At 34.7% G+C, this 27,266-nt stretch overlaps 1 protein-coding gene across 1 annotated transcript in view; it reads right to left on the bottom strand.

The window, feature by feature from the left end:
* Positions 1-202: 202 nt before the first annotated feature.
* IFT74 (intraflagellar transport 74) overlaps positions 203-27,266 on the bottom strand; it is an 89,833-nt gene continuing 62,769 nt past the window's right edge. Inside the window, exons 14-20 of the mRNA XM_047065100.1 lie at positions 23,058-23,111; positions 20,853-20,950; positions 19,913-20,039; positions 6,661-6,824; positions 5,990-6,115; positions 2,075-2,135; positions 203-484 (exon numbers count right to left, since the gene is read on the bottom strand). Coding sequence (XP_046921056.1) covers positions 366-484; positions 2,075-2,135; positions 5,990-6,115; positions 6,661-6,824; positions 19,913-20,039; positions 20,853-20,950; positions 23,058-23,111 — 749 coding nt within the window. The 3' untranslated portion in view covers positions 203-365. The remainder of the gene's footprint in view (positions 485-2,074; positions 2,136-5,989; positions 6,116-6,660; positions 6,825-19,912; positions 20,040-20,852; positions 20,951-23,057; positions 23,112-27,266) is intronic.

The following is a 27,266-nucleotide window of genomic DNA, read 5'->3' as shown; positions in this document are numbered from 1 at the left end:
CTCCTTGTATCCCCCCCTAGAGATGGTACATTAAAAAAAAATGATGTCATTTGCTGCCATGGACAGATTATACCAACTAAAATGAATCTCAATGGCCACTTATAGTTTATCTCTAGGTTGTTTGAGACATTTTTATCACCCACATGAACAAATACAAATATCATAAAAAGATACTTTAATGTAAAAACTTTTTATTGAACTATTACACTATTTAAAATACACTCTTCAAAGCAGTCACAAAAATTATAGCACTCAAACATTTTAGGTAAAACTCTTCAAGGGTAAGCTATTTTTTTTTTCAGTCAGCTTGTCCAAAGTTCAGTATCTAGAGGACACTACTACAGAGACTTGCAGTTGGTTCAGACTCAGTTTCTGCTCATGCTATGTAGAGCGTCCACAAGGTTTTTATTGTACTCTGCAATCTGCTTGGTCACAGTCTTCATAATTGACTGGTAGTCACTCTCTTGACTCTTGGTTGCTATAACTAATTACATGAGTTAAGGGAGAACACTGATCAACAAAAATAGTGATCTATTTTGGCTTTGGAAGGAACCAATTCATACTGGTATTTTTCTTATTGAAAATTGAAAACAGCACAGAAAAAGCACAATTAGAATATATAGGAAAAATATAGTAGATTAAGATCATTTAAAACCTAAAAGGCCAAGCAAAACTTGTTTCAAACAAGTACACCTACAGGGGCACCTGGGTGGCTTGGTCAGTTAAGCATCTGACTTCAGCTCAGGTCATGATCTTGCAGTTCATGAGTTTGAGCCCCACATTGGGCTCTGTGCTGACAGCTCAGAGCCTGGAGCCTGCTTTGGAGTCTGTGTCTCCCTCTCTCTCTCTGCCTCTTCCCTGCTCATGTGCGCACACACACTCTCTCTCAAAAATAAACATTAAAAAAAATATTTAACTCTAAAAAAAAAAGTACACTTATACTATAAAAGTTTTTGTATAGTTAATATGTTATGCATCTCAATCTAATTCTGTTCTGAAAACAGCTGAATGTTCAGAAGAACCATGTTCTCTAGAGTACCTCACAATTTCAGAAGTCTTTAGACTTCACTGTATTTCAAAATCGCCTACTTTGTGTTGCATAAAACTAGACTGCTGGACTAAAGTATATTGTGTATGGGAATCTTCTTTTTTAAAAAAAAATGTTTATTTATTTATTTTGAGAGAGGGGGAGAGAGGGAGAGCACGCAAGGAGGGACAGAGAGAGAGAGGGAGGGAGGGAGGGAGAGGGAGAGAGGGAGAGAGGGAGAGAGGGAGAGAGAGGGGGAGAGGGGGAGAGAGAGAGAGAGAGAGAGAGAGAGAGAGAGAGAGAGAGAGAGAGAGAGAGAGAGAATCCCAAGCAGGCTCCATGCTCAGCACGGAGCCTGATATGGGGCTTGATCTTGTGATCAGAACCCGAGCTGAAACCAAGAGTCAGGTGCTTAATGGACCAAGCCACCCAGGCACCCCGGGAATCTTCTGCTTTTAAACCAAGTTGCCCTATTGTGGGAACAGAGTTCCTGATGTATTTCATCTGGAGATAAGCTGGGATCCATGCTGCCCTGAGCTAAAAGTTCAGCAGTTTCCTAGAGGAGAATCTATACCACCAATGAGTCAGGAGCTATTTTTCCAAGCAGAGATGTCCTTAATGGGTCAAAGAAGGGAACTGAAAATAAGTTTTGGGGAAACGTTTCTTACAACTTCACAACACATGCCCTCAGTAGCTGTTTCCTTCTCCTATATAGTAGCACAAAAAGATAAGTAAGAAGATGGGATATAAGTTCCACCTTAGTAGAAATGTGAGGTTGAATTGGCTGAAACACAAATGAGCTTGAAGGTCAAATTTCTCAGGAGACTATTCGGTTTATCTCCCTCTCCTGCCCGGATATCCAAGGTACAGACATACCCTAATTACTGTAGACTAGAGACTAACTCTTATTCATTTATGACCCACATAGTTTGGCTCAGTGATATTTGATAGATGTATGTTAAATTTCATTTCATTTCAACCTTTAAAGAAATTCCTAGGAAAAAAAAATCACTTAGTCAAGTTCATTTTCAGCTTTTTAAAGGATACATTCTTTCATCACAAAATTATTTTGCTCATGGTGTTGCCACTTCCTCTCCAAATTTGTAAGCTAAAAACACAAAATAACAATGTTAAACAGTACCCATATTCAGAACAATTATACACCCTTTTAAGAGGATAAGGAAAAAAACATTCAATTTTAAGTCTTATCAACTCCTTGCATTTTAGTGAGATAAAGCCATGGTACACAAAAAAGAAAATTAGAAAAGATTAAACTGTAAATACATTAATAAATACAATGTTGAATTTGACAACAGGTTTTACTCTATATGTTTATTTTAATTGGAAAGCATTTACAATATTTATTATGCCAATGAATGTGCCAACTGAAAGACAATTTATGATTTTTTCCCTTTCCTAAAAGAACTAGAAAGAAAAGAATAGGACATAATGGGAATCTCTCCTTGAAATCTGGAAGTCTAATGCCACAAATGTGATATATATTCTAACACTGTCAAAGGTTCAACTATATAGGAGTAACTTCCTTATTTCCAGGGCTAAATTTCCTGTCTAATTCCACAAGCTGTGATAAGAGCAGAGCTGCAGTGTGAAGATTATAAGAGGGTTGGTAAAAAGCTGGCGCTGTTACAATAATTTCTGCATCAACAGGAAACTAATGTGGATATTATATTGATGGTTGCTTCCTCAGAAGACAATTTTACTGTTATAGAATTAAATTGTTTTTCTGATTTAATTAACCTTGTAACTCTGGGTTATGGTCTTTCTTTTTTAAGATGCACATAGTACTTTTCCTAAGCAAAAGACTGTCTGAAAAATGAAACATTAAAATAACATTGTGCATGGACATTTCTAAGAGGTAATGATCATTTTTAAGAATCTGATAACTGAAGCAGCATTAATATTTCTTTCTACTCTCATGTTAAAATTATTTTAAGGGCATATGTTCAGTCTTAAGGTAGCATCCATCTCATTGTTTCTTCTAAAGAGATAAATCTAAATATTATGATAAATCCTAATTAATTGTATAAACTGTATGTGCCATGAGTTAACACTATTAAATCAGATATAGCTCCCCAGCTGGGAACTCAAAGTTAAGATGAACTTAAGGAAGCAGTCAGCATTTTTGGCAATAAATCTCTAATAACCTTTTGCAAAGTCAAGTACCAAACTTTTCCTCTTTGTTTCATACAAAGAGGTGGCCTTCTTAGAATGCAGCAGACCTCTTAAGTGCTAAATGAATAATGCTATAAAAGCAACACTATGTAAAGGTCAACTTCCTTCTATATTATACATGTGTATTAGTGACTTGCCTTTAAACCTCCGAGGATATCTTGAAGCATTAATCTTTTTTTTTCCTACAACTTAATTAAACAGTCTGTTGTGTGTTCTTTATATATTCTGGATATTAACCCCTTATCAGATATATGATTTGCAAATATTTTCTCCCATTCTGTAAGTTGTTTTCATTTTGATTGTTTCTTTTGCTGTGAAGAAGCTTTTTAGTTCGATTAGGCATACGTATTTATTTTTGCCTTTGTTACTTCAACTTTTGGTATCATAACCAAAACACTGCTACCAAGACTCATGTCAAGGAGCTTTAAAAAAATTTTTTTTAATGTTTATTTATTTTTGAGAGAGAGACAGACAGACAGAGAGCAAGCAGGGGAGGGACAGAGAGAGAGGAGAAAACAAAATCTGAAGCAGGCTCCAGGCTCCGAGCTGTCAGCACAGAACCCAACATGGGACTCAAACTCATGGACCACGAGATCATGACCTGAGCTGAAGTCGGACGTTTAACCGACTGAGCCACCCAGGCGCCGCATGAGAGCTTTATCCCTATGTTTTCTACTAAGAGTTTTATAGTTCGTTTCAATATGAATATTGTTTAAATGATATCAAGTAAATAATAGCCATTCCTCAAAAAAGTCTGTTATGAAAATTATTTATAGGTGTCAAAAAAGTTTTCAAGAAAACAGTTGTGAAAGATAATGGGACCAGATTTTATGTGATCAGTAGGGATTCTCAAAAAGCAACAAATAATACAGAGAATAAATTGTGAGTTATGTTATGAATTCCTGTTACCAGTATATGGTGTTAAGTATATGATTAGTACTTGATGTGGGAATAAACAAGGTAGCCACTGACTGGGTCTAAGAAATTGTGTTTGTCAGGTGTTTTCCTCCTTAAGTATATCAATATTTTTTCCTAAGAACCATTTAAGACAATAGCCTCATAAACTTTTTCTTACATTTCTTCAGCATCCATCCCCACTCTTTTTTTTTTTTTTTTAATTTTTTTTTTTCAACGTTTATTTATTTTTGGGACAGAGAGAGAGCATGAATGGGGGAGGGGCAGAGAGAGAGGGAGACACAGAATCGGAAACAGGCTCCAGGCTCTGAGCCGTCAGCCCAGAGCCTGACGCGGGGCTCGAACTCACGGACCACGAGATCGTGACCTGGCTGAAGTCGGACACTCAACCGACTGCGCCACCCAGGCGCCCCCCCACTCTTAACAACCTAGGATAACTGTGCCACTTACAAATCTGTATCTAGACCTGTACATCATGAAGTAGAGACAGAATAACTGATAAATTTGAGTAAAAAAATTAGTGATTTCTAAGCTTTTAGTTGTGGAAAACTCTGATGAGACTCCACCCCTTTCAAAAAGAATATAAGGTATATCTTTGTCTTTAAAATGGTAAATCCATATATAGCTGTCATAAAAAATCATCAAAAAAAGATCTTGAAATATTTAAGTGAGAAAATTAATGTTTAAAGACTATATCCATAGAATTTGATTTTTGGAAAAACAATATAAAATGGGTATAGAACTGCACAGGAAAAAGTTTACAAAGATATTATACCAAAATATTAACAGTGATTGCCTATCATGATCATATTACCAAATAAAGAAAAGAATAATTTTTCATGCATTTAGTGTTAATAAATCATAGTTACAAATTGCTAATGTATGTATACTAATTAGACATGAGAATGATCAATCCTTATCAGACCATAATTACTGATTTTGTACACATCACACATGCTTCATTTAATCCTCCAACAAATACTTTTTGAACACCTATTATGTGCAAACCCCTGGCACAGTGTAAGAAGAAAGTGAATGAGACAGAAATCATCTCTATCCTCTCAGACAGGGCACTTAATCTAAAAAACTTCTGACATTGTTCAGGTAACTCTGTCAGTAGGATGAATGATATGAAAAGGGGGCTTGTCTATGCATCTTGTGTAAATAATCAGAAATGTAAATCAAGTAGTTCAAGTATAGGACTGCTTTTTACAGCATTAAACAGTTTTAAACCTAAAAATAACCTAAATGTGCAACAATATGGAACTGCTTCCGAAAATTATATCCATGAAGTCAAATATCATATAGAATCGTATTTTTTAAAAATCTACTGACAAGGGAAAGTGCTTATTAGAAACAAGTTTCTAAATAATATGTACCATATGATACCATTTCTTTAAATATAAATACACATATGTGTACGTATAAAGTGTGTGTACATATAACATACACACAGAGACTAGAAGGACCTACACAAAAAGGACAAGAATTATTTCTTCCGTGAGATATTAGTCATTAAGGTTTATTTTCTTATTTGTGGTTTTCATGATTTAGCAAAGTTTCTCCATTCAAAATGCTTGAGTTTTGAAATTTTTAAAAGCTATTATCATAACAGCTATGCCTAGAACAGGGCCTAGAACAGAGTGCCCTTCAATATAGGCTTATAGAAGGAGAGCAAAAGTAAATTCACTTCTGAGTGGAGACTGTACACAGTCTGGCTATCTTCAAAACCAGAAAGTCTGGAAGATAAAACAACTTAAAGAAAAAATTGTTTTGGGGTGGAAATACAGATTAAGAACATGGGACAGACAGTTTAAAAACAGAAATAAACTTCAGTCTTTTTTTTCTTTTTACCTGAGAATGTGTCTCATTTTCTTGCAATTGTGTTTTTAGCGTCTCATACTCTACATTTAGCTTCTCCGTTATTTTCTTAAAGGCATTTCTACGGGTTGTTAATACTGTTCTCTCCTGATGTAATTTCTAGATAGATCCAAATGGAAGCAAATAATAGACTTCAGTGAATATCTAGTAAGCGTATATAAATCATTTCCTACTTAAATAATTTCAATGATAGTCTGGTTAAATTCTACCAAGATTATACTTACCCTAAAACTTGTTTGTAAAATTACCTTTTGAGTTATAATAAGTGAAGTCAGTATTAACTGTATTAAGGCTGCTATATATATGTTCTTATCCAACCAAATTTAATTTAATTTAAATAATTTATTTTAATGTAAATAGCAAAGAAAAGCCACTAATAATAAAGTCTTAAGTAGGGAAATATCATAATCAAACCTGCATTTAACAAAGTTCATATCTGTTGAAATGCTCTATCCCTCGCTTTTGCCTTTTGTTTAAAACTTGTATCTCCCTAAATTCCTACTACATATGTAAACATCTTTATTTTTTTTTCTTAGCTTATATATCAAATAATCAACTGAAAATAGTAAATTCTATAAACTATATACATATTAATTTGTTAAAAAAAATTTGTATCATAATTTTGTAAGACTGTCACCATTTACCTTTTTCTTTTCTTCACCTGATGATTTTAAAGCTGGCAAATCATTATATGTTTCCAAATCAGCTGTCATTTGCTTAATTTTGCTTTTCAGAGAATGCTGTTCCTCAGTCATTTTACTTTCCAGAAGCTCCATTTTCTGTAGATCCAACTGTAGACGCTGACTATCTGAAACATAAGAAAATTCAAAACCATAGTCAAAACTTTATTCCTTTCACAAAGACAAATACAATGCAACCATTAAAAATCATGTTTTACAGAGTACCTGCAAAAGAAACGTGTTTCATTACAACCAACGAGACAATACAAAGATAAATTACAAAGAAAAAAAATACTCTTCCTCCAGGTAACCAACATAACCTGATGTATACCAACATACTTGTCTCCATTCTCATACAAACATTCAAGAACACACAGGTTTTTTTTTCTTACTTAATAATATAACATATATTATGAGACCCATTATTTTTAATAGGGGCATGAAAGCAAATTAGGAACATTATATATTTATATACATATATATATGTAGCAAAATTTTGTACCTATATATATAGTCAATTCTCATTACTTATGGTAGTTATACTCCATAAAGTTACTATAAATACTAGGTTAGCAAATACTAAATCATTTGCTCCTATGGGTGATACGGGGTTAGGTTCCTGAGAGCCCCTGGTCACAATATTTTCATCCATCAACTAATACATAACCTTGTTTTGTGTGTGTTTCTGTTTAAACATACCTTATTTAATATATATCGAATTCAAGGCCAACTTATACCTGAACAAAGCTAACCTAACTCACATATTCTCTGTAAGGCACATTGCCTTACAATATTCTTAGGAATAGTGGGCTTAGGAACACGAACCAACACTTCAGCATTGTGCTTGGGAGCCATATTATACAGGAGAATCACCAACAAAAAGTACAAAACTGTGGCAAAAAGTGGCACCAAATATGCCACAAAAAGGATACTTGTTCACAGTATGAGGATTAAAACAAGAAGGCAGCGTGTTGCCTCATTTGACCTCCACTGAAAAATGTATGTCAGGCAATACAAATTTTTCCTGACTTTGCACATGTCCACAAATGATCATGAAAGTGCTACAAGTATTAATTTTGGGGGTACAAATTAATTATGGTGAGTAGGTAAATTCACAAATACAGAATTATGAATGAGGACTGACTGTAAATATATGTGTGTTTAAGAGGGAGTGTCTCATTCTTTGTTGCAAAAGTACTGAGCATCTACTATGTGCTAGGGTGCCAAGAATAATATGGAGATCAACAGAGACATTGATTTTGCTCAAGGAGCTATATTCTAGAGGTAGAACCAGGATATTAAAGTAAGCATTTACAATAAGTTAGACAACTACCATGAAAAGAGTAATACAGAGTGCCATAAGAGCATACGGGACTAAGAGAACTCTCTAAATATATGCCTTTTAACTGAGTGAAGCCTTAAGGATTAGGAATCCACCAAACCAAGAAGTGAATGTGCTCCAGGCAACACAACCAATATATGCCAAGTCTAGAGGTGAGAAAGCGAGGTACACCTAAGCAAATAATAAAAGTTAAGTATGATTAGGACCCAAAGTTCAAAGTGGGAAGAATTTCAGTTCATGAAGGGCTTTATAAATGAAAAAAGGGAATTGAAACTTTATCCAATATGGCCCTTTGTAGCAACGTGGATGGAACTGGAGAGTGTGATGCTAAGTGAACTAAGCCATACAGAGAAAGACAGATACCATATGGTTTCACTCTTATGTGGATCCTGAGAAACTTAACAGAAACCCATGGGGGAGGGGAAGGGGGGGGAAAAAAAAGAGGTTAGAGTGGGAGAGAGCCAAAGCATAAGAGACTCTTAAAAACTGAGAACAAACTGAGGGTTGACGGGGGGTGGGAGGGTGGGTGATGGGTATTGAGGAGGGCACCTTTTGGGATGAGCACTGGGTGTTGTGTGGAAACCAATTTGACAATAAATTTCATATATTGAAAAAAATAAAAAAAAATAAAAAGTCAAAAAAAAAAAAAAAGAAACTTTATCCAAAGGGCAATGGTAAGTAATCGATGAATTTCAAATCAAATTGTGGCATAATTAAATTTCAGAAAGTTCACTCTGGTTTCAATGTGGACAATTAATTAGAAAAGCATTACTAACATACAGAAGGACCAGTTAAATGTTGATTCAGTGATCAACATAAGAAATCTTAGACTGGTGTTAACACTTTGGGGATTTTTTTTTCATTAAGCAATATTTATTAAGTGCTTTCTGTGTGCCAGGCAAACTTCTAGGCAGAGGGGATACAGCAATGAATAAAGCATATGAAAATCCCTATCCTTATAGAACCTATATTCCAGTAAAAGACAACTATATATATGAAATCTAAAGTTATGTCACATGGAAGTAAATGAGGAAAAAATACAGGGGAGATGTGGAGGGACTCAACAGATATTAGGGATTTGGGGTTAACAAAACAGGCAATTGACTGGATACAGTGGTTGAGCAAGAGGAGTCAATGCAGAGTTCCATTTCTAACTTAAAGGTAAAGGAGTTGATGGTTGGGGAGGCAGACGGAAGTCTAAACTTTTGTTTGTAGGAGGGAATGAAATGAAGGGTTCAAGTCAACTTAGGATATGTTGTGCGAGTTACCTCAGAAACACCTAAATAGTAAACAGGACATGTATAGATATATGCGGGCGTCTAAAGCCCTGAGAGAAATTTGAAGATAACTATTTTGAAATCATTCACATAGCACTTGAAACTATGGGTGTAGTTGAAATCATCAAGGGAAAAGGATTCAGGACAGAACCTATTTTTAAAAGAATAAATTGACATGAGGGAGCCTATAAAGGAGAATAAGAAATGACCAAAGAAGTAAAAGAAAAATGAAACCATGATGAAAAGACATTTCAAGACTAAAGGAGTGGTTTGTAATGCAGAATACTATTTAGAGATTAAAAAAAAAAAAAAAAAAAGACTGCAAAATACAAGTTGTACTAACTGGACAGGAAAACCTTGATGTATTTCCTGAGAATAGATTTCATAGAAAGAAAAAAAAAATGGGACCAAGAGTGAGAGGAAGGTTTTGAAAACTTTGGCAGTGAAACCTCAGAAAGGGAGGGATGAGAGCTGGGCAGAGAATACTTGGGAGAGGTTTCTTCTTTTTTGCCAAGATGAAATATTTGAAGAAGACTGAAGAAGATATTGGCAAATGACATATCTGATAAAGGGTTAGTATCCAAAATATATAAGAACTGATACAAGTCAACACCAAAAGACCCCAAATAATCCAATTAAAGATGGGGAGAAGACATTAACAGACATTTTTTTGAAAGAAGACATACAGATGGTCAATAGGCAACAGACGCTCAACATCACTCATCATCAGGGAAATGCAAAAACTACCATGAGGTATCACCTCACAGCTGTCAGAATGGCTAAAATAAATATAGAAGAAACAACAAGTATTGGCAAGAATGTGGAGAAAAAGGGACCCTTGTGCACTATGGTTGGGAATGCAAACTGGCGCCGCCACTATGGAAAACAGTATGGAGATTCATCAAAAAGTTAAAAATAGAACTTCCCTATGATCCAGTAATTGCACTACTGGGTATTTATCCAAAAAATACAAAAACACTAATTCAAAGGGATACACGCACCCTTCTCTATGTTTACTGCAGCATTATTTATAACAGCCAAATTATGGAATCAACCCAAGTGTCCACTGATAGATGAATGGATAAAGAAGATATGGCATACACACACACACACACACACACACACACACACACACACACAATGTAATATTATTCAGTTATAAAAATGAATGGAATCTTGCCATTTGCAATGACATGGATGGAGCTAGAGAGCATATACTACTAAGTGAAATAAGTCAGTCAGAGAAAGATAAATACATTATGATTTCACTTATATGGGCAATTTAGGAAACAAAATAAATGAGCAAGGGGAAAAAAGGAGAGAGAGAGAGAGAGAGACAAAAAGAGAGAGAAATAAAAAAACAGACTCTTTCTTAGCTATAGAGAATAAACTGATGGTTACTAGAGGGCAAGTGGGTAGGGGGATGGGTGAAACAGATGATGGGGATTAAAGAGTGCACTTAACCATGATGAGTGCTGAGTAATGTACAGAATTGTTGAATCACTAAATCGTACACCTGAAACTCATATAACACTGTGTGTTAACTATACTGGGATTAAAATTAAAGACTATTAAAAAGAAAAGAAAAAAGACTGGAAAGATAAATACCAACATTTGGAAAGATAAATACCAACATTTTAATAGTCATAAATATTTGACAGTGGGAATTTAATATTTAAAAAGTTTTTATTTATGCTTTTCTGTATCTCCAAAATTCTCTGTAATGAATACAAATTACAATAAGAAGGCAATGTTTAAAAAAATACTGTTTTTTTTTATTTAATGTTTATTTATTAAAAAAAAATTTTTTAACGTTTTATATTTTTGAGAGAGACAGAGTGCGAGCAGGGGAGGGGCAGAGAGAGAGGGAGACACAGAATCTGAAGCACGCTCCAAGCTCTGAGCTCTCAGCACAGAGCCTGATGCAGGGCTTGAACTCAAGAACCGCGAAATCATGACCTGAGCTGAAGTCAGATGCTTAACCAACTGGGCCACCCAGGCAGCTCCAAAAATATTTTGTTCTCAACAGAATTCTATAATATCTACCTTCTCTATTTCAGAGACTTTAAAACATTGTGGATCTGAATTTAAAAGTCCTTTTTCAATGTGAGAGAAAGGTATGGTGGGAGCCAATATTACTGAGTACCTGAAATGTGCCTGACTTTATATGTTATCTCTTCTACTTCATAACAGCCTTAGGAGGTATGCTATGAGGAAACTGAAGCTTAGAAAGGTATTTTGTCCAAGGTCACACAACCAGTCAGGCTTTGGCGCTGAGTAATATTATTATCATGTTTATGAAAGGTTCATATTTAAGACAGCAAATGTTACTTAATGATCCAAAAAGATGCCTCGATGAGGAACAGTGAGCTATGAAAAGAGAACATAACATTTGCTCAGTTTTGCTATTCAGGCTTCCCCAGACATCTTCTTTGTTTTACTTTTCTTATAGCTATCAAAGTAAAACATGAGGGGCGCCTGGGTGGCTCAGTCGGTTAAGCATCCGGCTTCAGCTCAGGTCACGATCTCACGGTCCGTGAGTTCGAGCCCCGCGTCAGGCTCTGGGCTGATGGCTCAGAGCCTGGAGCCTGCTTCCAATTCTGTGTCTCCCTCTCTCTCTGTCCCTCCCCCGTTCATGCTCTGTCTCTCTCGGTCTCAAAAATAAATAAACGTTAAAAAATTTTTTTTTTAAAAAAGCAAAGTAAAACATGATTAGAGCAAATTCAAAAATGGATACTAAAACGGAACTGCGTTGGGTAGTATTGACATTTTAACAATATTTATTCTTCCAATCCATGAGCACGGAATGTTTTTCCATTTCTTTATATCTTCTTCAATTTCCTTCATAAGCTTTCTATAGTTTTCAGCATACAGATCTTTTACATCTTTGGTTAGATTTATTCCTAGGTATTTTATGCTTCTTGGTGCAATTGTGAATGGGATCAGTTTCTTTATTTGTCTTTCTGTTGCTTCATTACTAGTGTATAAGAATGCAACTGATTTCTGTACATTGATTTTGTATCCTGCAATTCGCTAAATTCATGTATCAGTTCTAGCAGACTTTTGGTGGAGTCTATTGGATTTTCCATGTATAATATCATGTCATCTGCAAGAAGTGAAAGCTTAACTTCATCTTTGCCAATTTTGATGCCTTTGATTTCCTTTTGTTGTCTGATTGCTGATGCGAGAACTTCCAACACTATGTTAAACAACAGCAGTGAGAGTGGACATCCCTGTCGTGTTCCTGATCTCAGGGAGAAAGCTCTCAGTTTTTCCCCATTGAGGATGATATTAGCTGTGGGCTTTCCACAAATGGCTTTTATGATGTTTAAGTATGTTCCTTCTATCCCGACTTTCTCGAGGGTTTTTATTAAGAAATGATGCTGAATTTTGTCAAATGCTTTTACTGCACTGATTGACAGGATCATATGGTTCTTATCTTTTCTTTTATTAATGTGATGTATCACACTGATTTGCAAATGTTGAACCAGCCCTGCATCCCAGGAATGAATCCCACTTGATCATGGTGAATAATTCTTTTTATATGCTGTTGAATTCGATTTGCTAGTATCTTATTGAGAATTTTTGCATCCATATTCATCAGGGATATTGGCCTGTAGTTCTCTTTTTTACTGGGTCTCTATCTGGTTTAGGAATCAAAGTAATGCTGGCTTCATAGAATGAGTCTGGAAGTTATCCTTCCCTTTCTATTTTTTGGAATAGCTTGAGAAGGATAGGTATTATCTCTGTTTTAAATGTCTGGTAGAATTCCCCTGGGAAGCCATCTGGTCCTGGACTCTTATTTGTTGGGAGATTTTTGATAACTGATTCAATTTCTTCACTGGTTATGGGTCTGTTCAAATACTCTATTTCTTCCTGTTTGAGTTTTGGAAGTGTGTGGGTGTTTAGGAATTTGTCCATTTCTTCCAGGTTGTCCAATTTGTTGGCATATAATTTTTCATAGTATTCCCTGATAGTTGCTTGTATTTCTGAGGGATTGGTTGTAATAATTCCATTTTCATTCACGATTTTATCTATTTGGGTCATCTCCCTTTTCTTTTTGAGAAGCCTGGCTAGAGGTTTATCAATTTTGTTTATTTTTTCAAAAAACCAACTCTTGGTTTCATTGATCTGCTCTACAGTTTTTTTAGATTCTATATTTTTTACTTCTGCTCTGATCTTTATTATTTCTCTTCTTCTGCTGGGTTTGGGATGTCTTTGTTGTTCTGCTTCTATTTCCTTTGGATGTGCTGTTAGATTTTGTATTTGGGATTTTTCTTGTTTTTTTGAGATAGGCCTGGATTGCAATGTATTTTCCTCTCAGGACTGCCTTCACTGCATCCCAAAGCGTTTGGATTGTTGTATTTTCATTTTCGTTTGTTTCCATATATTTCTTAATTTCTTCTCTACTTGCCTGGTTGACCCATTCATTCTTTAGTAAGGTGTTCTTTAACCTCCATGCTTTTGGAGGTTTTCCAGACTTTTTCTTGTGGTTGATTTCAAGCTTCATCGCATTGTGGTCTGAAAGTATGCATGGTATGATCTCAATTCTTGTATACTTATGAAGGGCTGTTTTTGTGACCCAGTAAGTGATCTATCTTGGAGAAGGTTCCATGTGCACTCAAGAAGAAAGTATATTCTGTTGCTTTGGCAAATGGATAAAGAAATTGTGGTTTATATACACAATGGAATACTACGTGGCAATGAGGAAGAATGAAATATGGCCTTTTGTAGCAACATGGATGGAAATGGAGAGTGTTATGCTAAGTGAAATAAGTCATACAGAGAAGGACAGATTCCATATGTTTTCACTCCTATGTGGATCCTGAGAAACTTAAGAGAAGACCATGGGGGAGGGGAAGGAAAAAAAAATGGTTAGAGAGGGAGGGAACCAAAACATAAGAGACTCCTAAAAACTGAGAACAAAACTGAGGGTTTATGGGAGGTGGGAAGGAGGGATGGGTGGGTGATGGGTATTGAGGAGGGCACCTCTTGGGATGAGCACTGGGTGTTGTATGGAAACCATATTCAACAATAAATTCCATTAAGAAAAAAAAGACAAAGACTTTCTGATTTGAAAAAATAAAAAATAAAAAAATAAAATGAACTGCAATACATAATATGCACATCAAATGAAGATATCTGAATTCAAACCTAGCTAAGCTAGTTTCCTCTCTCCTGTGTTCCCAGGGTATGATAATAATCCTAAACATCCTGCAGTTACTTGTTTGTAGATACAGGCATACATAGTGATATACTTTCACCTTTGAACATTTAGCTTTCACTCTACCTCTATTACAAGGTAGAGATATGAATAGCCTCAGAAAAATATGGTGGTATTTCAGAGTATTAAAAGCCAAACGTGAACATATTCCATTTATTACTTAGAGACTTAGGGGTGAAAGATTTTTATAATAAAATAAGATAAAATTTAATCTTAGAGTGGGATGTATTATTCCCTCTATGTATATATTATTTTTCTCTGGCACCTTCATTGTTTTTCCTTTATGTTGCATTTTAGTAGTATGATGTGGTTAAGAGATTTTTATATCAATCTTGTTTAGGGTTCAATAAGCTTCTTAGATACTGTTTTATTTTTTTTTTAATCAAATTTGGGAAATTTTCAGCCATTATTTCTTCAGTTATCTTTTTTCTCCCATTCTCTGTCCCTCCACTCCTCCTGGAATTTCAATTACATGTATTTCAGACTGCCTGAAACTGACCCACAGAACATTTAAGTTCTTGTTCATTTTTTTTTAAGTTTATTTATTTTGAGAGAGAGAACGTGCACGTGCACTAGTGAGTGTGTGCAGGGGTGGGGCAGAGAAAAAGGGAGAGAGAGAGAGAATCCCAAGGGAATCCTGAGCTGAGAGAGCGGAGCCCTATGTGGGGCTCAAAACTCACAAACCACACTGTGAGATCATGACCTGAGCCGAAATCAAGAGCAGGACACTTAACCAACTGAGCCACCCAGGCACTCCTACAGTCTCTGTTCACTTTTATTTCTTCTCCAGATTAGATCTTTTTTTTAAATCTTCAAGTTGATTGACTCTGCGGACTTCAATCTTCTATTAGGGTCATTCAATCAATTTTTCATTTGAGTTATACTTTCAATACTGGAATTTCCACTTGGTTCTTTTTTGTAATTTTTATTTTCTCTGTGGTATTCTCCATCTTTTCATTTATTATGATTTTATTTTCCTTTAAACCCTTAAATATTTTTATAAACATTTAAAATCTTCTGTTCAACATCTGGATTATCTCTGGTTCAGTGTGCATTGATTGCTTTTCCCCTTGACTCACATCTTCCTAATTTGCTGACATATCTAGTAAGTTTTATAGTATAATGGAAACTTTGATATGTTGTAGAGATTCTGGATTATGCCGTACTACTTTGGAAAGTATTGATTTTTATTAAATGAGCAATAAACTTTGCTAAACCAAAATTCTAAACTTTTCTCCTTTGGAGTGGACAGCATGTAAAAAAATCTATGTATGCAGTTCTTTCAATTTTTAACTGCTACTTTTTCCTGGGTTCCTTAAAGTTTACTCAATGCATACATAGTTCACTGGTCAGATTAGGATCTGAATAGAATTTATGCATGTATTTTGGCATTGAGTTGCCCTCTTACCAGGATGTCTTCCTTATATGTGGGCAGGCAATTAGTAAGTTAGTTTCTTCATATAAAATTTAGCAAAATTTGCTTGTAATTGAGTTGTATTATCTATACAGATTCACTAATGGAAAAATCAAATACAAAGCTGCTATTAAATATTAAACTTTCTTCCTCTACCTATAAAACTAGAAAGATTATGGATTAAAATATAGGTGGAAGGTGACATTATAGCAAAAATATCATGTTCAAAAAACTGAATGCCTCCATAACAATGATCACAGGGCCTAAAATATCAAATAGTTTTAAAAGTCTTCAAAAGACGATGATTTAAGAGAGGAGGTTTTTACCAACCAAATTTAAGTTGGTATAATTAAATTAGAGCATTTCCTTTTGTCCCTTTAAGAGTCACAAGACTCAGTCATACTGACATATATATCCTTAAAAAAACATACATATATACATGGACTTAAATGTTGTGGGATGGGTTTTGTTTTGTTCGATTCATATCTCTACTAGGGTTGGAAACAGTTAAAATGAAAACCAAAGTGTTGAATCAAAGTCCCGGAGGCTTATGATGTTTCAATGCTTCAAAAAGGAAAAGTATATAGCTTGTATATTTTGAGTGCTCAGTGAAAATGTTACTGAACTCTAACTACAGGTTTAATTTGAAGATATATTAGGGGCATACATTTAGGAGCTATAGAAACTGCTTTCCCTAGAGAAAGGGAGAAAATGGTTGGTTGGTATGAGGTAAAGTTTATCTTCCTTTAACAGCGGGTCCCCTTGAAAAGCTAAAAACTTCTCCAAGGGAAGAGACAGGAAGAGGATGCAGACTAGTTCCTTCTGATATGCTATGAAGTTGCAAAGTTTACTAAGCAGTGTGTACATAGTAGCAAAATCTCAGAAGGAACCACTTTGACATGGGGAAATGTTTCTGAAATATTCTGCCATCAGTGCATTTGTTTATTCCTTGGAGTTTCCTTTCCAAAAATATAAATAAAAACTATTGCTGACAGATTTCTTGCCTCTTTACTCATGCAATACAGCACTGTTTTGCAGTCTTTTTTTTTTTTTTTTTCCATTATTGTCCCCCTATGGAGCTTTTTGTAGATAATTATTTTCCCTTATCACTGCTCTCTCATGAAACTTTTATATTACAGATATAATGTATATCTGTTAATTGTACAGTGACACTTTGGAGGGCCACAAGCCATTATAATCAAGATTTTTTTTAATCTCCCAAGAAATAATTTTTCCGTGAGAATAATATTGTTCCATTAAAAAATAGAGTAAAAAATCAGGTGATTTCCAATCATAAACTCAAGAGCAAAAGGGGAGGCAATTCACAAAAGGGAATGTAAAATTCATTATCTCTGAAAGGTGAAGTAGAATATTATAGACTTCTTATGGTGATTTGTAGACATAAGAAACTTCATGTGGAGGATAGTATTAAGAGAGGAAAAATCATTTATATGCTTGGTTTAAATTAACATTTAAAAATAATTGAGTAAATGTAACTAATTGTACAGGCCAAAAAATTCAAACCATTATTAATAAGGAAATTTTTCAGTAAAATTCTTATCATAGTAATAAACTTGAATAAAATTGAAGCCAGCTCTCATTCTTTTTCAACCCTACATCACTGGAGAAAATATAATGGCTAGTTTTTAAAAGAAAATGTAAAGAATAAAGTATAAAAGTATGAAAGGAATTCAAAGTCCTTATAATTGAATTCATTACCTGGTACTGATATGTATCTTTTTAAAAAATGTATGTTTCTTAACAGCCATTTTACAAAGATAGCTTAAAGGAGTAAAAAACTTTTCAAATTAAAATTGAAAATAGATAAATGAAAGCCTTAAAACTATAGTCTAAAACACAAAACAGAGATTTCCTAGATGGAACAATTAAAGATAAAATTCTTTACCTTATAGAAAAAAGAAAATTTAGATGTAAAAATACTCATATTTGAAAAGATCTCAAAGAGGTATTTACACACCCATGTCCACTGTAGCATGAATCACAATAGCCAGGAGGTAAAACAACATAAATGTCCATCACCAAATGAATAAAAAAATGTATGTATAGTATGTACATACTATAGAATATTATTTAGCCTTTAAAAAAAGGAGACCCTGTTACATGTTACAACTCTGATGAACTTCAAGGGCATTGTAAGTAAAATATCCATTCACAAAGAGACAAATACTGCATGATTCCACCTATAAGAGGTATTTAAAGTAGTCAAACTTATAGAAACAGAAAGTAGAATATGGCTAGCAGAGGAGAAAAATTGAGAGAGAAATGGACAGCTGTTTAATGGGTGTAAGTTTCAGTTTTGTAAGATGAACAAGTTCTAGATACCTGTTGCTCAACACTGTGCCTACAGTTAATGGTTAAGATGGCAAATTTGTGTTCTGTGTTTTTTATCACAATTTTAAAAATTCTGATAGTTAAACCAATAACAGGTATAAGTCACATTTAGAATGTACCTCCTCTAGTTGTTTAGTATATATTCAGATATACAAGTAAAGCTATAGCAAACAAACTCTAAACAAATCTGGACAGATAAAATATACTTGAATGTATAAAATAACGATAATTGTCCAACTACATCATCATTCTAAATTCAACTGTATATGAATAACATTCGGTACACACTTATAGGTCTATAATCCTTATTAAACAAACTCCTAGGTTATTGTGTTTTAGAATGCAGAATTCTTCAGATTTTAAAAAAATGATACAGCACATATAATGATTATAATAGAACTCCCATAGCAGGGTCTAAGGCAGCATCCTGTCATCAAGTACTTGGCTATTTCTGAAGCAAAAAGTATGAACAGTCATATTAGGTAGGATAATTAAAGACTATAAATAGCCTCATGTCAGTTCAGGTCAGGTTAGGTTTTGTGGCCAGGAGCTTTTAGACCTTAGGATTCCAGATAAATGAATACTGTGGATCTTTTATTCCATTTCAAGAATCCCAACATTTTTACGTTAGTAAATATTAATTCTTTATTCCTTGTAATTTTACTGCCAGTGTAATTCCAAGTAGACAAATAAAAACATAGCTAATTCAAAGTCACCACATACCAGCATAAAACATATCCATAGTTAGAATCTATTAGCTTAAAAATCAAAGGTTCCATACAAATTTTGACTTTATCCTAAACTTTTTGTCTTTTGAGTATCGTTGACATCCTATCCTAAACTCTTTAAAATCTATTTTGTGTATTAGTTTTTAATCTCTATCTGCACTGCCCAAGTGGCAGCCATTGGCCAATTATCGTTTTTAAACTTTCGACTATGTCTAGTCCCAAGCTGAGATGGACTGTGACAGCAAAATCTCATGGATCATTTTTATACTGAGTACATGTTTAAATAATACTCTTTTGGATACACTAGATTAAATAAAATATATTATTAAAATTCATACACCTCTTTTTAATAGGGAATTTAAAATTATATATGTGGCTGGCATTACATGTCTAGTGGAGAGTGTTGCTCTAATACCATGTTAGTCATAATGGCTGAAACTAATTATAATTAAAACATTACTTCCTCTAGGATACCTCTCTGGGGGGGGGGGTGGATATGAACCCAAATGTCGGGTTGCTCCTTATGCTTCTATCATAGTACTGCTTCATTATATTTTAGTTGTTTGTCATTATTCCACCAAGTTCAAAGTTCCTTGAGGAAAGAGACCGGACTTTTTTTTTTTAAATCTCTGCATACACATGTTATAGCACAGGCATAGAACAAATATTCAGTAAATGTTAAAAATGAATCAGAATGTCCCAATGAAATACTATTAAGTTGATGTGAAAAGTCACACACAATTCTGAGTCTATAAGTGACTGGAGCAATAAGCAATCATATATTATATTGTCAGCCTTACAAAAAAATCAAATGAAATAGTATTAAAGTTTTAAAGTTTCAATTTGTCATGGAAAATATAAAAATCTATGTTCTCTCACCTGAAGTCAAATTTCTAGCTGTACTTTGTGACTTCTGCATTTCAGTAGATTTAAAATTGAGATCATCCTGCATCATCTTCAGCTCTTGATTGGTGATAGAGGATACCTGTTTCATACGATTTATATTCTGTATTTGTAGAGAAAAAAAAATAGAAAAACTACACTGATTTAACTCTTCAAGAAAACTCTTGGAAAACACTGCTAAGGGACTAGATGTTGTGAATTGAAATACATCATTCATTATATATGTTTCATGTATGCTTATAAGAGTATAGTGAGATTCAAAGTCAGGTTTTCTCAATATGGAGAGACTAAAGCAAATGTAAAAGAAGTAATTCTGAATTTTATTTCACTGTAGAAGAAATTCAACTACACTATTTTAAGAACTATTTGGGGGTCTTACGACACTTAGAATATTTAAAAGAAACTGCATTTTTCCTTCTATGCTAGCACTCATTAGTAGCTGCTCAATAAACTTTTTTTTTTTTTTAATAAATGAAGATACTCCTTGGTATCATATACTCTTAAAGAGTATTACAAGAAAAGAATACCTTCTATTTATAGTACAAATTACAATGTAAAAATATATCAAAATTTTCCATTATAACATGTAGATTTTGAAGTTATCTGTGCAAGCATTCCTTCTCTAAGTTTAAACACATCAACAATGGAAGAAAATCATTAATAATTACTCTGAATTAATCCCTCACTTACTGCTAAACACTGACATCATACATGTTACCCTTTTCCCCTACTGTCCTTAGCTGAATTTTGCTAGAAATACACAAATTAAAGGAATAAAATAATAATCAAGGGAATTTAAAGGAAACAGATTAAATGAGCAGATGCCATTGTGAACCACTGCGTTTTCTGAACTGTATTTGGAAAGGTAATCACAGTAAAAATAATGAGAGCACTAAGACAGGCACATGGTACTTACTCTACTAGAGTGCTCCAAAAGTGTAACAATGTTGGCTTCTATCTGTGCCTTCCGTTCAAGTTCCTGATTCTTAGTTTCCTCAAAAGTCTCAATAAAAGCTACAGATTCAAAATTACAACGAGAAGTTACTGTTAATATAGTTAATACTATATAAACTCTGATTTGTAGGTCTTAACAGTACTTTTTAGAAATTCAAAGCAAATTTCATTTTTTTTGTTTCTACGATTTATTTATAATTTTTTTAACTTTTTAATTTTATTTAAATCCAAGCTAGTTAACATGGAGTGCAGTAATGATTTCAGGACTAGAATTCAGTGATATGACTTACATATAACACCCAGTGTGCATTCCAGCCAGTGCCCTCCTTAATGCCCATCATTTAGCCCATCCCCCACCCCAAACCCCTCTAGCAACCCCCAGTCTGTTCTCTGTATTTTCAAGTCTCTTATGGTTTGCCTCCCTCTCTTTTTATCTTGTTTTTTTCTTCCCTTCCCCTATGTCACAGTCAATTTTAAGGCACGGTTTCATCTTTTATTAACTCAAGGGTAATTAAATTATTGAATAAGAACATTTCTACATATTTTCACAATTAAAAAAAAGTTTTTTGAATGTTTATTTTTGAGACAGAGAAAGAAACAGAGTGTGAGCAAGGGAGGGCAAAGAGGGAGAGAGGGAGACACAGAATCCAAAGTAGTTTCCAGGCTCTGAGCTGTCAGCACAGAGCCTGACTCAGGGCCTGAACCCACAAATCATGAGATCATGATCTGAGCCAATGTCAGACACTTAACCAACTGAGCCACCCAGGCACCCCCACTTATTTTCAAACTTTTAAAGTTTAACTGTTGTGATCTTAATACAAGTAAACTAAAAGTTACTCAGAAATAATAGTTGATATAAAGAAGAACAGAAAAAAATCTGTTCTTACATAGGATCTCCTTGGTCTATAATTATTAATATTTATAATTAGTCACTAATTTCAATACTGAGAGTAGTTACTAATAACTATTTTATCTGAAAGTGAGTATTTTACTTATAATGTTGCATTAATCTCAACTAAATAAATTTAATAATTTATTCACATTATAAATAGTTTCTAAGAAATCCTCCTTCTCTTGTCTTATAGAATGAGTACATAATTTACTTTTTTATACTCTTAAAAATTTTTTTTTAGTCTTTATTTATTTTTTCAGAGAGAGAGAGAGAGAGAGAGAGAGAGAGCAAGCCAGCGGGAGAGGAACAGAGAGAGAGGGAGACACAGAATCCAAAGCAGGCTCCAGGCTCCGAGCTGTCAACACAGAGCCTGATGAGGGGCTTGAACTCACAAGCCGAGAGTTTATGACCTGAGCCGAAGTCGGAAGCTTAACCGACAGAACCAGCCAGGGGCCCCTATTCTTTTTTATATTCTTAAAAATGTATTCTATGGCTTTCCCCAAAATAAAAACTTACAGTAAGTTAAAAACAACTTTACTGTTATTATGAAACAATGAATTAGTTTTGAGATAATTTTTGGTACTTGCTGAGATTTTAAAGAAATCTTGAGATATTGTTAAATCAGAATTAGCAATTACTACTTTACGGCATGCTTCGATGAGGGTAACAATTGACATCAGACCTATAAAACTTCAGATTCTAGTAAAATGATTATTAAAAAAGGAAACCAATAATAAATATTAATTTTGAAAAATTTCTGAATGTACAACACAATTTTAAGTGAAGATCTACTTACAAAGTTAAGATTTTTAAAAAGTAAATTAGAAGTTGCAACAGAAGGCTACCAAAACTACAATCAGTGACAGAATCAAGTAGCAAAATCTGAGGTAAGGGCTGATATATGAGAGAAGTATTATAAAGAGTTAAAAAAAAAAGGGTGAAAGACACTAAAGATGAATGCAGTGAAGCATGTAAAAGAGAACATTCAACATTCAATCAATAAGTGGTCTCTCTACAATTAATGTAAACGCTAGTTTTAGAATCTATCCCTAACCTAAAAATACTCATACACACAAATATACAAAACCTTTCTAAATTCTCTACCCATCCCTAAGCTCTGCTTGATATTTATTAATTCCTCAAGGCAAATGCTTTGAATGTCCACACTCCTGGATTTATTACTAGCTACTGTATCTTCCCAAAACGAGATCTCTGATTTGGTATAAATGAACAGATACCTGAGAATATTTTCATATCAATAAGATGACCACTTACTGTCCATATTTTCCTCTCGTTTTTTTAGTTCCTTGTACTTCTGATTCATTTCACCTATAAGAGACACAAAATATAACATCAATTTCACAAATTCCAGATGGTGTTCTAAATATAAAATATCTCTTAGGTTCTCTATATACCAATGGTCACTTTTCAGTGACCATTAGTTACTGAAAATTCATTATTTTCAATTCAGTGACATTCTTTTATATTAACATAGAATCTTTTTCAATACCTATATACTTATGTTTGACTATTTGGAAAAAACAATCTCCTGACTGGAAAGGACTTAAAAGCTTTCCAATGGTTCTCTATTTCAGTCCCAACTTGGAGCTATTCAACCTGCACATGAACACCACTGGTGATGGGAATCCTAAGTTCCCACAGAAGTTCATTCCATCTTTGAATAACTCACCACAGGAAGCAAAAACAGCAAAGTTAGCTCCCTCACAGAATTTAAAATCTAAAGATTGAACATGTAATTAGAACGGACTAAGTGCTACCTCATGAAAAAGGATGCTATAAGAGCACAGAATATGGACAACTTACCTAGTTAAGGAATTCACAGAAATGTTCTCTAAAGAAGTAATATTTAAGCTGCATTATATAAAGAATAAATGAATAGGAGTCACCTGGTTGAAACAGAGAAGGGGTTCAAAGTCAAAGCAATGCAAATACAGAAACTTCAAAGTGAACAAGGAAGTGAAAGAGCGGTATCGCAGAGGCAGAAAATGTGAAGTGAAAAAGTGGCACAAAGAGAAGGCAAAGTGATGAGAGATCTTAAAAGACACATATAAAGAAGTTTGGACTTTCACCTAAGGACAATGGCAAAATTACTAAAGAATTTTAAGCAGGGGAATCAAATGATCAATTTGCATTTTTGAAAAATATCTCTGGTTGAGTGAATAAAAGGGAAATAAATTTTGGAGACAATATGACCAGTTTAGGAGGTTGTCACAGTAATCCAGGTAAAAGATGAAGGTTCCCTGGAGTAGGGCAGTGGCAGTTAGGATGGAAAGCAGATTTTTGTTGCAGACATTTAAGAGCCAGAGTGAATTGATTTTGTAGGACTCCCAGGTTTCTGGCCTGGGCAACTGAGGACATGGTCATATTATTAAACTGAAAAGAGAAGCAAGTTTAGGAAGAAGTTGCTTACAGCAGGTCTGGATGTGTTGCATTTAATATATGTGAAAGACATGTTAAAAGGGCAAAACTCTAAGACCCCAATAAATGGATGAAATTGGACACTTTAGCTGCATAAAGGGACTGTTATAGAGGTGGATCATGATTATTTTATGACAACAGGATTTTCAGCGTAACAAAAAATGAGTTTTAGAAGCACACTGCTATTTCCCTGGACTAGTGAGACAGTTGCAGCCCTGTGTTCTCAGAGTCCCAGGTAGAGAAAGCATAATAAGTTTGTGCTTGCATCAATCTGCAATTTCTTCATCTGAGTCAGTCAATTTTTAGCATTTTGGAAAAACCAAGAAACGTTATTAAGATGATATCTAGCAAAGATGGTGAGAATCATAGACCAGAGATTCCTAAGGAAGTTCCTGATAAGGAGCTGGTGGATAGAAGAACTTTAAGAAGAGTTCAAAGAAAATAGGAGCCAAAGGTTATAGTGCATAGGTTAAAACCCAATGGTCAGCCTGTGTTCTATTTAAACTCCTATGCAGCTTCTTCAAATACTGGCTAGAGTAAAGTTAGGGAATAGAGAAGACAGTTGGGGTAGAACCTCAAATTACATGGAGGCATGGCCATATATATATACATATATATATATATATATATGTATATATATATATATATATATATATTTGCTTGGGTGGGAAGTGAGTTACAAGTACAAGAAGGTGATGGAACAGAAACCTGGGTCAGCAGTTTTATTGCTTTCTGGTCTAAATATTTTCGCCAAACTCATTGAGGAGAGCCCTGATACAGAGAAAATCTTGTCAAGGCCCCCAAAACAGTATTGACAATAAAAAGCTAAAAGTGAACTCCACTCCTTAAGAAGAGTAAATACCCCGTGGTTCTTAATTTCCAGCCAATGAACACCGAGAACCAATGGGAAACATTGGGTTCATTCAGACTAAGGCTTTGGATGCATTAACTTTACTGAACAGCTATCTGAGTTCATATGATCACCAATGGTCTCAAAGCATATTGATGCATGATAGGTTATTAAGGGGAAGGGGAGAGATAATTTATTATTAATAACAAACTTTGCATACGATGTTTTAAAATTAGTCTTACAATAAATATCACCATTCACTCACCTTATGGCAATAGTTTTTTGAGTTGGGAACAAAGAATTAGAGATGGAATACCCTCCACAGGTACATATACTCCAGGAGTATATGCATGGAAATGTTACATAACATGTGAAGTAGCAGAAAAGGTAGTTTCTGCTGAACCTGCCATAGCCCAGGTTTCTAAGAAAGTGCTGATTGAGAAGTTGCGCCAGAGATTGGTCAGGCATTAAAGAATTAGGAGGAAGGCCTGCATCCTATGCTTTACAAAAATGTAACTACCATTGTATCTTTCTTCTTACTTAAAAGAATCTCCTATACATGCTGTTTCTAGTTCCTCATCTTTCTATCAGACCTCAAGACATGTAATGAGACTTCTCCTTCTACCATTCTAATGAAACTTCTCTCCGTAAGGTAATATGATTCTTTAGTTATCGAATCCAAGGGGGCAGTTTCCAGTTCTTATATTACACTGTAATATTTGACACTATTGATACTTTCTTCCTTCTTTCAATTTTTTTCTCCTTATTTGTTACTGTTAGGGTGGGAACTTCTGATTTCTCTCACTCTCAGATCATTCTTTCTGTATTCTCTTCATGGCTTTCGCTTTCTTATTTAAATTCTGGTTTCTGCCTTTAGTTGACTTCTAATGCTACATTACATCCAAGAAAATTGTACTCATTCTTATGGTTTAAGAACTCCCAAATCTGACCTTTTCCCTAATTTTCAGATTGTTTTATCCAACTGTTTACTAGATATATTCATGTGGGTACTTTCAAGACATCCTAATAGTTTATTAATAATTAAATTCATCAGTCTTTCCTCTCAGAGTCTGCACCGCTCTGTATTCCCTATTATGTTTGGAAGTCCTTCCCCACACACTTATCATCCAAGTCAGAAACCTGGGAGAGTACTTCCTCCTTCCCTTTTCAAATCCTTGTTCTTAACTGTCATCAGATTGAGCTAGAAGACATATCTGGTCAGTGTCTCCAACTATACAGCTGGCCAGCTGGATTAGAAAGGACACAGCTCCCATATAGCTTAGCAGATTACCAAGCTTTGTAAAACCTTCTCCCTTATCATTGTTGTTAGGAATAAAAGAGGTTGGGGCACTAGTAAACGCCTCTATTTTGTGATTTCTCAGTTGGAGGATTCATATTTGAGCTGTCCATGATAGGCAATGTACAGATGTGGGCAGTCCTGAGGTAGGGTAAAATACAGGAGTTATTACCAAATGTACCCTTAGTTGTACTATTAAAGGAGAGTTCAAGATCATAGATACGGGAAGCTAATCAGTATATTACCTGGAGGTGCCAAAGCAGGCAAGCAGAAGGACCTTAAGTAGTAAGATTAAAGAGACCAAAGGAGTAGGAAAACAGCATGCTGATAAGGGTTATTTTAGGGTTATCCTCAAATTCTGAATATATGATGTAAGTATAGCTCCACATAATTTACTTCAAATTTACTGAATGCCTGCTATGTGCTAGATACTGTAGCAGGTGCTACAAATCAAAATGAACAAGATAGTTACAACTCTATCATAGAAAGGATTACAATCTACATTAGGTGTACATGTAGAACCAAAAGCTACAATGGAACCTAAGTGTTCTAACTGAGGTATATACGAAGTCCTGTGGTAAGTAGATAGGTGAAAGAGTTCAGGAAGTATCCTATCAGCAAGGCACTCTAACAGGTAATACAGAAATTATAGAGATTGGGGCGCCTGGGTGGCGCAGTCGGTTAAGCGTCCGACTTCAGCCAGGTCACGATCTCGCGGTCCGGGAGTTCGAGCCCCGCGTCAGGCTCTGGGCTGATGGCTCAGAGCCTGGAGCCTGTTTCCGATTCTGTGTCTCCCTCTCTCTCTGCCCCTCCCCCATTCATGCTCTGTCTCTCTCTGTCCCCAAAATAAAAAAAAAAAAAAAAAAAAAAAAAACGTTGGAAAAAAAAAAAAGAAATT

Source organism: Lynx rufus, unplaced genomic scaffold, assembly GCF_022079265.1.
Source record: "Lynx rufus isolate CCGP_SWC_20201006 ecotype Redwood Valley unplaced genomic scaffold, mLynRuf1.p SCAF_10, whole genome shotgun sequence".
Classification (NCBI taxonomy): Eukaryota; Metazoa; Chordata; class Mammalia; order Carnivora; family Felidae; genus Lynx; species Lynx rufus.
The sequence above is the reverse complement of the archived record's forward strand: the minus strand, read 5'-3'. Positions and strand labels throughout refer to the sequence as shown.